This window comes from Sturnus vulgaris, chromosome 1, assembly GCF_052056855.1.
Source record: "Sturnus vulgaris isolate bStuVul1 chromosome 1, bStuVul1.hap1, whole genome shotgun sequence".
Taxonomy (NCBI): domain Eukaryota; kingdom Metazoa; phylum Chordata; class Aves; order Passeriformes; family Sturnidae; genus Sturnus; species Sturnus vulgaris.
The window spans coordinates 152,462,424-152,475,415 of NC_142243.1; the positions used below are offsets into that span (position 1 = coordinate 152,462,424).

The 12,992-nt window shown below is 42.1% G+C and overlaps 1 protein-coding gene across 9 annotated transcripts in view; it reads right to left on the reverse strand.

Annotated features, from left to right (window-relative positions):
- The window catches only part of PTK2 (protein tyrosine kinase 2), a 190,225-nt gene that overhangs the window by 92,228 nt on the left and 85,005 nt on the right, over window positions 1–12,992 (reverse strand). For all 9 annotated transcript variants that reach the window (XM_088179820.1, XM_088179829.1, XM_088179818.1 and 6 more), the window contains one exon: window positions 3,539–3,705. In XM_088179820.1, coding sequence (XP_088035946.1) covers window positions 3,539–3,705 — 167 coding nt within the window. The remainder of the gene's footprint in view (window positions 1–3,538; window positions 3,706–12,992) is intronic.

The following is a 12,992-nucleotide window of genomic DNA, read 5'->3' on the forward strand; positions in this document are numbered from 1 at the left end:
TATAGATCAGAAAATTTGATATTCGATATCTGAACAAATTTTTTCATGGGCTGTCAAAGACTGGAAGAGGCTGATCAGGAAAAGTGGTGGCATCACATTCCTGGAGGCATTTAAAGGACATGTAGATGTGGCACTTGGGGACATGGTTTAGTAGTGGCCTTGGCAGAGCTGGGTTAACCGCAGGGCTTGATGACCTCAGAGGTCTCTTCCAGCCCAAACATTTCTGTGATTCTAGGATGCAGAACACCATTACTCTCTGGGATTGAAAAACAAACAAACAAACAAACAACAAACAAAAAACAAACCAACAAACAGAAGAAAATTAATCTCTCTCCTTTAGAGGGACTTGTCTTCTTAACTGATCAGCCATGAAAATACTGCTTTTTGCAACAGGATCTCATGAGAATATCAGGTAAGGCAAAGCAGCTCGGCTGGGACAGTCACTGTGAGTGACCTTCATTACCTATTTATAACCTAATCTCTGCCTGGGCCTGTGGGAATGAGGAAGCTGACTTCCAAAGGCCAACTCAGGATGGGCTCGATTTTCAATATCCTGTGTATTTACTGTCTTTGAAATGCAGCCAAGTGACAAGGATGACACGTCCCTTTCTCACAAACCAGGTCTGCTTTTGGAGCAAGTGTCTCAGCTGATGATCACTCTCCTTATGTTTGATAAATTATCCCTGGAAGATTAGCAGTCTACTCTGCCCTTCTACCTGGGCTCAGAAGCACTCTGACATACCTCACAAAGGTGGGCATCAATAGAATTCACAAGCTGTACAGTGAAGTGACCCATCCACAGCAGTGAACACCACTGAGCAGTTCTGGAGCTTCCCTGTCAGTAACAAGCACTACCGGGGCAGTTGGTAGAGCCCAAAAAGAAAGGATGATCCAACTCTTAGTAACTTGTGCCACTGAAAGAAATAATCTTGCCAGTCCCAACCTTGCCTCCAGCAAGTTCTGATTCAGTTCATATCAACAGAAAAGTAACCAGAACAGAGAAGTTGAGAACCAAAAGGGCAGACAAAGGAGAAGTCTTGTGTGAGTTTAATGAACTGAAGGCTTATAGAAGTATTAAGGCTCGCAGAAGGAAAGGAAAAGGACAGGATAACTGGAAGCCAGAGAAGAGAGAGTGCAGCAAGGAGAGGGACAGATCTGTTAGATCAACTTGGTCAACTCATTAAACCATCCCACAGGTGATCCAGCCTTGTGTCTGTGCCAGGGCTTTTGTATCACAGCTACCAAAACTCAAGAGTCCAGGACTGCTGAGCACTGAGGTGTCTCCTACCTGTCAGAGCCACAGCATGGATGTCACCTGGTTCCAGGGACCTGCTTTACAAACCTGAATTACAGAGCTAGAAGGTGTCTGCCCTGTGGGGAACAGGGTGCAGGGTGTTCCAACACACCCAGCTTGTTATGAGAACCTCTTGATACTTTTGTGTGACACAAAATACCGGGGAAAGGAACAGTGCTCTGGCACACAGCAGTTTTGGAGACATGAAGGACAGCAGCTGTGCCTGCTGTTCAAGGCTCAGTATTACACAAAGTGAGGGGGGTTGGTGTTATCTATGATTTAAGAGCCCCACGTCCGGCTGACCCTGGCTGGGTGATGGATTTTATTCTGGGAACTTTTGTGTGCAACCTACTGACAATCCATATAACTTCTAGTACCTGGATTAGTCCAGAAGAGTTCCAAGATATAATTTCTGAACATCGTGAATACACAACCCCTTAATGTGGATGATAAAAATAAAATAACCACGTGAGGTATTTAGTGGTTTACCAACACTATAGGAAGCTTTTAATTTAAGAACCATTCCAAGACTACTTCCCCTTTAGTAATCTAAATATTTCTACAAGTACTGACATATGATCTTAGACACTTTGTGTTATGGCATTACAAATATGACAGCAGCATTTTGATTATGCACAGCAAATCTCTCTGGGTTTAAAAGGTATGTCAGGCTGCATGTATTCGATAACACATTAAATGACATTTGGAAAGGTATTGAATAATTTACACCTTATCACAGCTCTTTCATGAGCATTTTACACAATTCCTTTCCACAAGCTTCAAAACAATATCTAACTTTGTTTTTAAAACCAATTAAATGTGTTCTGCAATGTGTACCATGCAAGTTGTACTGCCTTATAAAAATGGAACTGACACTGGTACACTAGGTAGCAAATTTCCACAGCATAAATTATTCACATCTCATCCATCTCTTGTTAATACCACCAATCACAGAAAGGATTCAGGAATCTTCTCCTTTCTATGGTGTGATTTCACAATATTATCAATGAAAAAATTCTTTTGAGAGAAAATACCTGTGTGGATCACAGAAACAATAAAAGATAACATGCACAGAAGAGAAGATGTAGCATTCCTGAAACACAGGTTTTAAGTATTTCCAATTTCTTTGAATTTGTTAAAATCAAAGTGAATTTACAAAAAAGTGAATTTACAAACTGAATATTGCCAATTTTCACATCTGCTAGAATATAATAACTCCATTTGTGAGAAATTCAGTATAGACTATTTATTAATTTTGTAGAAGGTATGTGCAACCTTTAAAACAACCAGCAACTTCAGCACAATTGTGGTTATGAACATAAACCACAGAAGAAATAGATGCACAACACCCCTGCAACCACAGTAATCTATTATTTAGTTTAATCTCCATTTGGTTTACTGGTATTTTACAACTCCGAGCTCCTCATTTTTCTAGTAGACTACTGTGTCTTTCTGCAAATAAATTTTAGTTTCCTCTTATTACCAGGAAAGTGAACAGAGTTTCCTTCCTTCTTCTCCTGAGAAACTTAGGCCATGCCACTTCTTTTAATCAACTAACCAGCATCATGAAAAACCTCAGCAAATGTACCCAAGCTATGAAAAATCCCCAAAATTCTGCTGTTATCTTTCTACTGTTCACTGCCCCTGGTATAACTTGAGAAGATCACAGTCAGAAGGAAGGGAGATGTCATTTATTGCTCTGGGCCTCAATATAAGTAAATTTAACAACTGAGAAGGTTTTCAACAGCAGACGGATAAAATAATTTTTGACTGCATTTCACTCTTTTCAAATCACATTTCTGCTGCTCAGTCTATAGATAAGTACAACAAGTATTTAATAATATCCTTTTGGCTTTATTTAAATAATGAGATTTATCCTTTTAAAACTGCAGCCATGTGCTTATACCACGACTAGGAATAGCATTCCTGTCCTAAAACTTTTAAGTATGACAAAACTTGCAAATTTCAGTGCAAACAACTAGGGGATTTCTGTTCCTGTTTTATGTTTCCTCTAAATCCCAGATTTCTCTTCACTTTGCAGGAAATCCCTTACAACAACAAAAACTCCTTAAAGCAAATAAAATATTGCTCACAGCTCTTAGAAGTTTGCTGGGTTTATTTTCCCCCATTCCACCAGCTCTATTCCATTACAAGATCTTCCCCAGTAAACCAAATTACAGAGTATTTTTTTATGACAAGGCAGAAGACTTATATGACTGACATTGAACAGACTTATACTCTTACTTCCATTCTTCTGGAGGGTGAGTTAGTTCAAATTTCTCTCTCACATTGGACACTCCCATGTCCAGGTGTAGCCAGTGAACTTCCTCAGACTGCAGGTGACTGAGCCGTAACCCATAACAGGCCACATTTTTCACTTTGTGACAGTCCACAATCTTCTGAATTATGCCCTAAAATAGAGAAACACACACTCCTTACAAGCTGTAAAATACAATACATTTTTTTTTAAAAATGTACATATTACCATGTAATACCCTACACAAAATACTAAGCAGCACATAGGTAGCAACTTTATTAAAAATACTAAGCTTATTTTGTTGAAAGCTACTCTTTCATACAACCAGTTACAATTGCTGAAGTTTTACCAGCACAACTTCAGAAAACATCAGTAAGTATGTTCCGTGTATCTTATCAGATTTAGGCCACTATTTCTATTTCTATGTAAAACGGAGTAGCATAAAAGCCAAAATTTCAAAAGCAGGTTTGTGGATGAAAGCAAGATGTATTAGTTCAAAAAAACCCACCAGCAGACTTTAAAAGTCACTCTCCATCAAGAACCAGAAAATCATCTAGAACTTTCATCCTCTTTAGTGCCCCAAGAGGGAGGATTTCACAGGACACACCACAACCCCTTGGTTTCCTTCTCCCTCCTCCCCCAAAATCATTTGTGATTCAGCAGAGATCCCTAATTAAACCAAGCAAGAGACAACTATTTGTGAACATTCTCAAGCACAACGAATGTTGGTTGCCCTGAGGTAGATTTCTGAGTTTGAAGATCTCTTGCCCAAGAAGGGAACATTTTACATAAACCCACAGCAGATTTCCTTGTCAGACACAGACAGGTCTGGCACGCAGTAACTAAAAATCAAATGCGTTAGTGGAGCAGGGATGAGCAACCTTCCAGGTGCAGCAAGCCAGGCTGTCCTGCTCTCATCCCCATTAGGGAGCCAGCAGGAGCTCTGCTGCCATCTCACAACCCTGTCAAAGGAAAGCTGTCTCTGAAAGGCAGCAGATCCCTGCTGCAGAAGCTCAGAGCTCAGCAGGAGATGAGAGGCTATCACTGCTCCCAGACACTTCTCTCAGGCATTCACAGGTCTTTGTTTCTGTGCCTGTAATGGTCTGAAAATTTCCTACTGAAAACGCTCATACAGGTTCACACACACACACACACACACACACACACACACACACACACACACACGCATGCAGAGATGGCACAAGTTGCTGATTCTTGCTCAGAATTCCAGCAAAACATCAACACGAAACCAGTGGAAGTTCTGCAGGAGCCAGAGGTGGCTTCTGGAGTGAGTCAGGTGAGAGGATTTTCTGTAGGATGATACTGCAGGTCTGGGACATAAGTCTGGTGAGGAGCAGCTGAGAGGGGCCCTGGAGAAAAGGAGGCTCAGGGGAGCATTAATGCTGTCCTCAACTCCCTGACAGGAGGGTGAAGCCAGGTGGAGTCAGATCCTTCTCCCAGGATGAGAGGAAACGGCCTCAAACTGTGCCAAGGGAGGTTTAGATTGGGTATTAGGAACAATTTCTTCACTGAAAGGGTAAAAGCCTTGGAACTGGCTGGCCTGTGGAAGTGATGGAGTCATCATGCCTTGAAGTGTTCAAAAACCATGTGGATGTGGCACTTGAGGATATTGTTTAGTGGTGAACTTGGTCGTGGTGCTGGGTTCATAGCTGGATCTGATGACTCAACCTAAATGACTCTGTGATTGCTTTCTGAAATTTATTGTTTTATACCCCAAATAAATTGTTTAAAACCCTGATTCTGCAAATTAGCTAAGCAGAAAACTAACTGCAAAAAGAGAATTAAGGAAGCACTAAATCTGAATAGAGGAGGAAGATAACACGTGTAGGAGTGGAATCATGCTGTTGGTGAGGTGCTATCAAGCTGTTAAATCAGCACACACATCTCTTCAAACTGCAACCTTTAAATAATCTTTCAGAAGCAACACAGTGCACAGAGAAATGTAAAACAAAATTCTTTCAAGCCTACAGGAAGAAAACACAAGCCATGTTTAGTAAATTCATGGAGACTGAGTTAGAAGAGGTTCCATCAAGCCCAACACGACCCTGTGTCTGAGAGCAGCAATGTGAGCTTCCTCAGAAGCATCTTTTTGGTTCAGAACCTGCAGTGCCCCAAATTTCCCTTGTCTCCCATGCCCTGGGGTTGGACATCCAGTGCTAAGCGGATGACGAGCCCAGACCTGAAGGAAGATGGAGATCAGCAGCAAAGCAAGCAGGAGGCTTGCAGAGGATGGTACTGTGTGGGAGGGAAACTTCACAACACTCTGGGCAAATCCAAGCTTTCAAGCAGCTGGCAGCAGCACAGACTCACCAGCCACAGCCTGTCCCGACAGCCAGAAGGTGCCCGAGCTGCTGGGACAAAGGTCTGATGCAAACGAGCAGCTCCCTGCAGGCACCTCGGTAAAACAACTCAAGGAGGAAGCAGAGCGGCCACAGATGGGTGCCAGGGGATGAGGCAACACCAGGCAAGCACACAGAACACTTCCCCCAAGTGCTCTCCTAACCTCAGACTATTTTTATCCCAGTGGATTTCCCAAGCCAAGCATTGTTTCTGTCATTCATCAGCCTTCAGTGAAACTCTTCCAATTACTCATCCTGTCTCCTCTTAAAGCAGTTCACTTTTTGCAACCTTCCCCAGCAATTCCAAAGGTCTATTATCAGGTCAGTGAACGGTTTTAAATCTGCATTTAATGTAAATTGTTTAAGTTTGTTTCTTGCCTGCATTTGAGGCTCTTTGTATCACAAACTACAAAGGAAAACAGTTGCCTGTATCCCTGGAAACACTCACCACCACCAAGTACTCTCAGAAGAGAGAGAGGCATATTTAACCTCTTCTTCACCAAAAGGACAAGTTCTGCTTAGTTAGTAAAGCCTAACATTTTGGCAGGCGAGCTTTCATCCAAAGGGAATGGTGCCAGCTTTTCTATATGCAAACAGAAGAGATTCATTCATTTCATCTCTTCCTGCACCCTGCACAGAGCCTGGAACATACAGCATTACGTTCTGGAAATCCATCCCTCCCCTATCTCTGACACTGTCAGTTGATAATGAAAATGGAGGTACATGTTCTTAGATGATAGTTACACCTGCTGTGATAAGAAATGGCTTTGGAAAGGAAAAAATTATGGTAAAATTATCTTCGACCATGAACTATTGAGACTACTGATGCATAAGGCTCAGCTGAAACCATTAGTGCTTACTCAGGAAAGCATCAAGATGGACATCTCAGACCTTCTCTAGTTTTCAGGCTGAGATTTCAAAAGGACTGAAGAAGTCAGATGTCCTAATTCCCACCAAAATCGAGCGAGATTTTAAGCCTCTGTCTTTTTTTGTATCATCAATCAAGTCTAAACCTATCACAGAATCAAAATCAAAAATAAAAATAGACATACTTTCTGATTTATGTAAGAAGGGTGAGGTGTGTGGTGAGGTAGTTATCAGCCAAAGAAAATAACTAGCAACAATTAGGACATGCTGCAACTCAAGAAAAAGCACAAATACTACGGAGACAGCAGAGTGGGTGCATAGGAGGTCAAGTGCAAATGTTGGAAAATACATTCTAAAAAGCCATGTATTGTCAGGAAGGAAAAAGTGGTGCTTTATATGAAACACGTGAAGTGCTTCTCTTTGCTGTTGTTTAGGAAAGCTGCAGAGCTCATTCCAGGTCCTCTCAACCCACAGTCAGAATCAAAAACTGGAGAAATAAGGAAACATGGTGATTAAGACACTCAAAATGGCTGGTGTACAGTCTCTAGTTAAACATCTATTTTCTTATATACTTTTTTATTAATAAACCAGAGGATTTGAATTTTAAAACATTTAGAGCCACAGGTCCCATCAGGAGAACCCAGCACAGAACAGGGAGGCTGATCCAGCCCCAGAGACTTGCCCAGGCCTGGCTGCTCTTTCCAAACAGTCCAAGATTAATCCCCAAGGCTTGCACTGGCACTGCAGCCAGCATCAGGTGAGTGCATTTAACTCCCATCAGTAGTAAATAACATGTTGAGTCTCCTCAGCTCCTGGGCAACCTCCACAGCCCCAGTGGAGATGCCTGGAGTGTCCAACAAATCCACTGCCATCACTCCAGGGTGGGTGGCAGCCTCTGTGCCTTCCACAGTGGCTCTGTGAGCAGCCCTGCCACAGCAGCCTGATGTTCTCTGTGGCAGTGATGAGAATGCTTAATCAGAGGTTTCCAGAAAAACAACTTAACTGCTTAAGCACTACATAAGAGCAACTACAGCATCCTGCTGAGACATGTCACCACAATATTTTAGCTGGAAGCACGGCCAAAGAAAGCTGAAATCTCTCCAGACTCTACTTCAACCAGCCTTTCAGCTCAGGAAGCTCAGGTGGATTGCTGAGTGGAAAAAAACAGGTAAAGACCATCAGTTTCAACCTGCATAACTGCTGACCTCAAATTAATCACAGCTAGAAGTACTTGCTGGAGAGCTACACTCCACCAGCAACCTAATCCAGAATGAGATTTCACTCTGGGTACAGGGGATCCCTACATGAATATAAATTCCCATGAGGAGTTTTCATGTGTCTCTTGGCAGCTCCCCACAACTGCAAGGCAGTCACACAATCATCTGCCACTTGAATGCGGTTTACCCTAATCACATTGATTTTAATTAGGTTTCTGAAGCTGACATTTACATCCTGAACATAAACTAGACTAGTACAGCTGAGCAAGAGACAGTGGGAAGCCTTCAGAGCAATTTCCTATCAATAACAGGCAAGGGATAGGTGACCTTTCCCTCCCTTTACCCCAGAGAGAAGAAGAAAAACCTTTTTCTATAGGTAGAAAACTGGATAGCACTCATTTTTATTCATTTGTCTAAAAAACCCACAGATGTGCATCACAGCTAATTTAAAAAACAGATTAATATTTGCCCAAATTAGAAGAATGTGCCCAAAACCAGAACTTACAGTACAGTGTATTTAGGAGAATGCTGAAAAATCAAGACAGACCAGAGAAAGGCCAAAAGGCACACAGTAACCTTGGCTCTCCCAGTATGTATCAATAATACTTTGCTTCTGTAAATGAGTGAAAATGAAATTGCTTGCTTGTAAATTAACAAGAGTGATGTGCTACTATGAATAAATTGAAGACAGAATAATATACTCCCAGTGTGACTAGAAACCTAATTTCCTTATTTAGTAGGAAGAAGAAAGTTTCTTGCACCAGAAAAAGTCTTTAAGTAGCAAGTCTGACATAGGCACAGCGTGCTAATGTTTGTGCAGCACTTCAAATATGTCAAACACTATTTATATATCAAGTATTGTAACTCCTGATGACAGATTTATATAGGGGGTTAAATGAAAAGCTGAACAAAAGTAAATGGCAAAGGTCTGATGAAAATTAATTTATAATTTCCATAAAGGAGAACTCAAGAATGTGCTCACTACACCAAAATCTGGGCTGTCCTCTGGTAACACTGTGTATGACAGTCAAAGCAAAAAGCCCACATTCCTCTTTTTCTCATTACTCTGCTTATCCAGCAAACACATTTCTGTATCATATGATAAACAAGAGTGGGAAACTGATGAGCCTGTATAAGAACTCTGCCCCCTGAAGCCCAACAAGTTCATACTGAAACCACAGCCTGAACACAGGCTGTCCTGCTGGCCAGGATCCTGTCACCATTCCAGCACACAGACACCTCAGCTCAAGCAACACATCCACCCAAGTGCCTCAGAGCCTTTCCTATTCAAGCCATACTCGGATCTGTCATCCCAAATACCTCTGCACACCCACACAGAATTCCACAAGGAACGTTCCAAGCACAGGCTGACAGCACTGACAGAGCAGAGCTGGTACAGCCCTGCTTTCCAGCCTTCTTGGATTAATCAGCACTTTTCTGATCCTACTGCAGGCTTCCCAAATAATTGCAATGCTGTTTTAAAAAGCTGAAAATAAATCTAGTTTTCCAGAAGCTTAACATTCAAAGCAGTGTGGGCTGCAGGACGAGGGAGGGGATTTTTCCCCTCTGTTCCCTCTGGTGAGACCCCACCTGCAGAGCTGCATCCAGCTCTGGGGCAGCACAGGAAGGACAGGGAGCTGTTGGAGCAAGTCCAAAGGAGGCCACTAAGACTATCAGAGGGATGGAGCAGCTACCCCATGGAGCCAGGCTGAGAGAGTTGGGACTGCTAAGCCTGGAGAAGAGAAGCTCCAGGAGAACTTAAAGCCCCTTCCAGTGCCTAAAGGAGCTCCAAGAGAGCTGGAGGGGGACTTTTCACAAGGGTATGAAGTTATAGGATACAGGCAAATGGCTTTAAAAAGAAAGAGAGTAGGTTTTGGTTAGATATCATGAAGAAGTGTTTTTTTACAATGAAGGAGTAAAACACTGGACCAGGCTGCCCAGAGATGTGGTGGATGCCCCATCCTTGGAAACACTCAAGGTCAGGTTAGACTGGGCTCTGAGCAACCTGATCTAGTTGAGAATGTCCCTGCTCGCTGCAGCAGGGCTGGAATAGATAACCTTTAAATGTCCTCTGTAACCCAGATTTTTCTCTGATTCTGTATTTCACCACTCCCTATCCTCAGATGCACTTGCAAAGTCTAAGAGGCCCCTTGGATCTAGTTTTTGTACAGTTAAACATTGATGCAGGACGTTGATTTGAAGCATCTACAGATCTAGAATGTCAAAGGACTATTTAGATTAGGTTTAAAATGTTATTTTGCATGTGTGTCTCATCTAAGAGTATCATAAATATTTTGCACAAGTAAGACAAGCATTCTAAAGCCGAGGAGTACTTTTGTCAGTATACTGATTATTACTATACCATGCACCTTTTCATTTACATTTCAAGATCCATAATTTTGAATTCTTGCTGCCTTTTTCAGGTTCTTAGAAGGGAGGAACCCACAAAATAACAATACAGCCATGCCTTGTTATGTGGTACAATGCACGCAGGCACACAGGAGAGAAAAGGAAGGAAAAGAAATTCACACCAATTTTCTAGCTCTTATACTAGACCAGTAATGATTTTATAGTTTTTACACCCATCTATTTGATGTTTGAATCACTGCACTCCAGTCTGCTTCTATACATCAAATAGTTCCACTGCCTCAAAGCATATAACACTGTACACACGTAGAAATGAGATTTGAATATACAACCCTTGCTGTAAAGAGCTGACTTCACCAAAAGTACTAACCCAGCTTTGACTCCTGCCCACACTCATCCTCTTTCCACAGAACTTTGTGTGACAATGCTGCTCCCCCTGCTACTAAATCTAGTAACAATCTCTTTTAAATCTAGTAGGAATCTATTTTAAAAAAGAAACCCAGTAGAGAAAAACCTTATCCATTAAATATATTTGCATCTCCTTTACAGATTGCAGTAGATACACCACAGCAGCTCCACCCCATGCCCATTCTCCTACAACTCTTCAAGCTTCTGGCTTGGGAGGAACTCAGCAGCAATAAAGCACATCTGTCCATTCCACAGTTGGGTAGCAGTGAGTTCAACTACTGGCTACCTGTCAGCCAGTCAGAATCAGTATGGTGTAGCCCAGATCTGCTCCAGAGTAGCCACAGCAGATGTCTGACACCTTTTGTCCAGATACTGGCTCTAAATAACACGGGTTTGAAAAAGAGGGAGAGACTTGGGGGTGAGCGGGTGGAATCTCATCTGGAACCAAGGCTGGACTAACAGCCTCTTGTCCTTTTTCAGAACAAGCAATATCCTTCTTGGGAAATGTTTGGAAACCAGGAATGCTGCTGTGGATGACAAGGGATGTTCATCAATAAAGCTGTAATATTCTATCCCCTCGTGGTGCAGTAGCAGCATGGTGCCAGAATAAACAGGCATTTCCTTTCTCCCCCCAGCCTTCTCAGCTGTGTCAGCCTGCAAGACAATGCAGCTAACAAGATTACAGAACTGATCTGGATTTAAAACAACAGCAAAACAATTATTCATTTTAACTTGGATTGAGTTTGCCAAAACAGTCACACCACCTATGCCAGCACAGCTACGGTGGTAGCATGAAAAAACAAACAGCAAGAAGGAAAATGACACAGCTGCCAGATGAAACACGTGTCTTAACCAGTATTGCATTTGAATTGCAGACCTTTGCACTACAGGATCTTTCCATTCCTCCACCACAAACTACATCTCCAATCAAATACTCTGCACTCTTGCACCAATAGGTGAAAGTACAGCATGGATTGAATGGGAGAGGCAAACAGGAAAGAAGATGCAACACACAGGAACACAGTACTGCAGCTGAATAAACTGCTTTAGTGCAGATCCAGCTGAATGTGCTTCAGCCCCACTCCTAAAGCACTCAGCAAAGGGAACAGACCAGAATACACAAACTTCCAACCTGCACACATGCCTTATACCTTCTAGAAGTAAGATTTTACAGGTGGGTAGGGAAGCTGGTGAATTTGCTCTGGTCTTTTCGCAAATGGGATGGGATGTACACCAAGGTATGCTCCTTGCATTTAGGTTATTTTCAAGTTAGGTAATATCCTTCCCCATAGCTAAGGATGTACTTTCAAAATTCAGCTTTTCGAGTTCTTATTCTGTCAACATTAAGGAAGCTGACATTTTAAGCTGGTACTGCATAAAAAAGGAAGAAAAACACATTTGAATTGTGAACCGGTTAAGAGAACCCTAAACACTATATTTATTTGTTCAAGAGCTCTAACCATGCTTCTCTCCAACTACAAAAATAAGGACAAATCTGAAAGATTAAAAGTTGGATTGCTATCTCTATCCAGCTTAGGTTTTAGACAGTGTAACAAAATTGGAAGAAAAAAAACTTTCCAAGAATCAAGGTATGACACGTCTGTTAATAACCCGGGTTGATATTGTGGTTGTTATTTCCACATAAATAATGTCTTTACTTCTCACAGCTACCAGTTAAGAATCAAGAACAAGCTTTAAAGGCTAGAGGTTTTTAAAAAGGTGTAATAAATGCAAGCTGAGCATCTCTGGGGTTCATAAGGAGACTGCACAGAAGATCTGCACTTCACTAGAAGTCAATTGCAGGCATTCACACAAGGTTTCCCAGTGTCTGTTTTCTAAAAATCCCAGATCTTCTCTACCCACTCAATCTGCTACATGCATTGCACTCTTTTTTTAAGTTATGGTTACAATTCTCCTTCAACCACCTCTGAAAACAGAGGTGATTTTCTCCTAAGTGCTGATCAAGACCCGGTGGCAGTGTTTACTTTCAGGGTGCACTTGAGAACAAAAAATTCCATCTCAGCAACACCCACCTCCTCACATGCCACACCTGAGGCTGCGAGCAGGGCAGAGAATGCTCTGCATTCTCTCCAAGCCCGAAGCCTGGAAATCCTTTTGTGCATAAGCACCTAGACACCACATCCAAACAAGCCATACCAAGATAAACAGCGAAGATAAACAACCTTTCTTCCCCTGGCAAATGCCTGGCTGTGTCTACATAC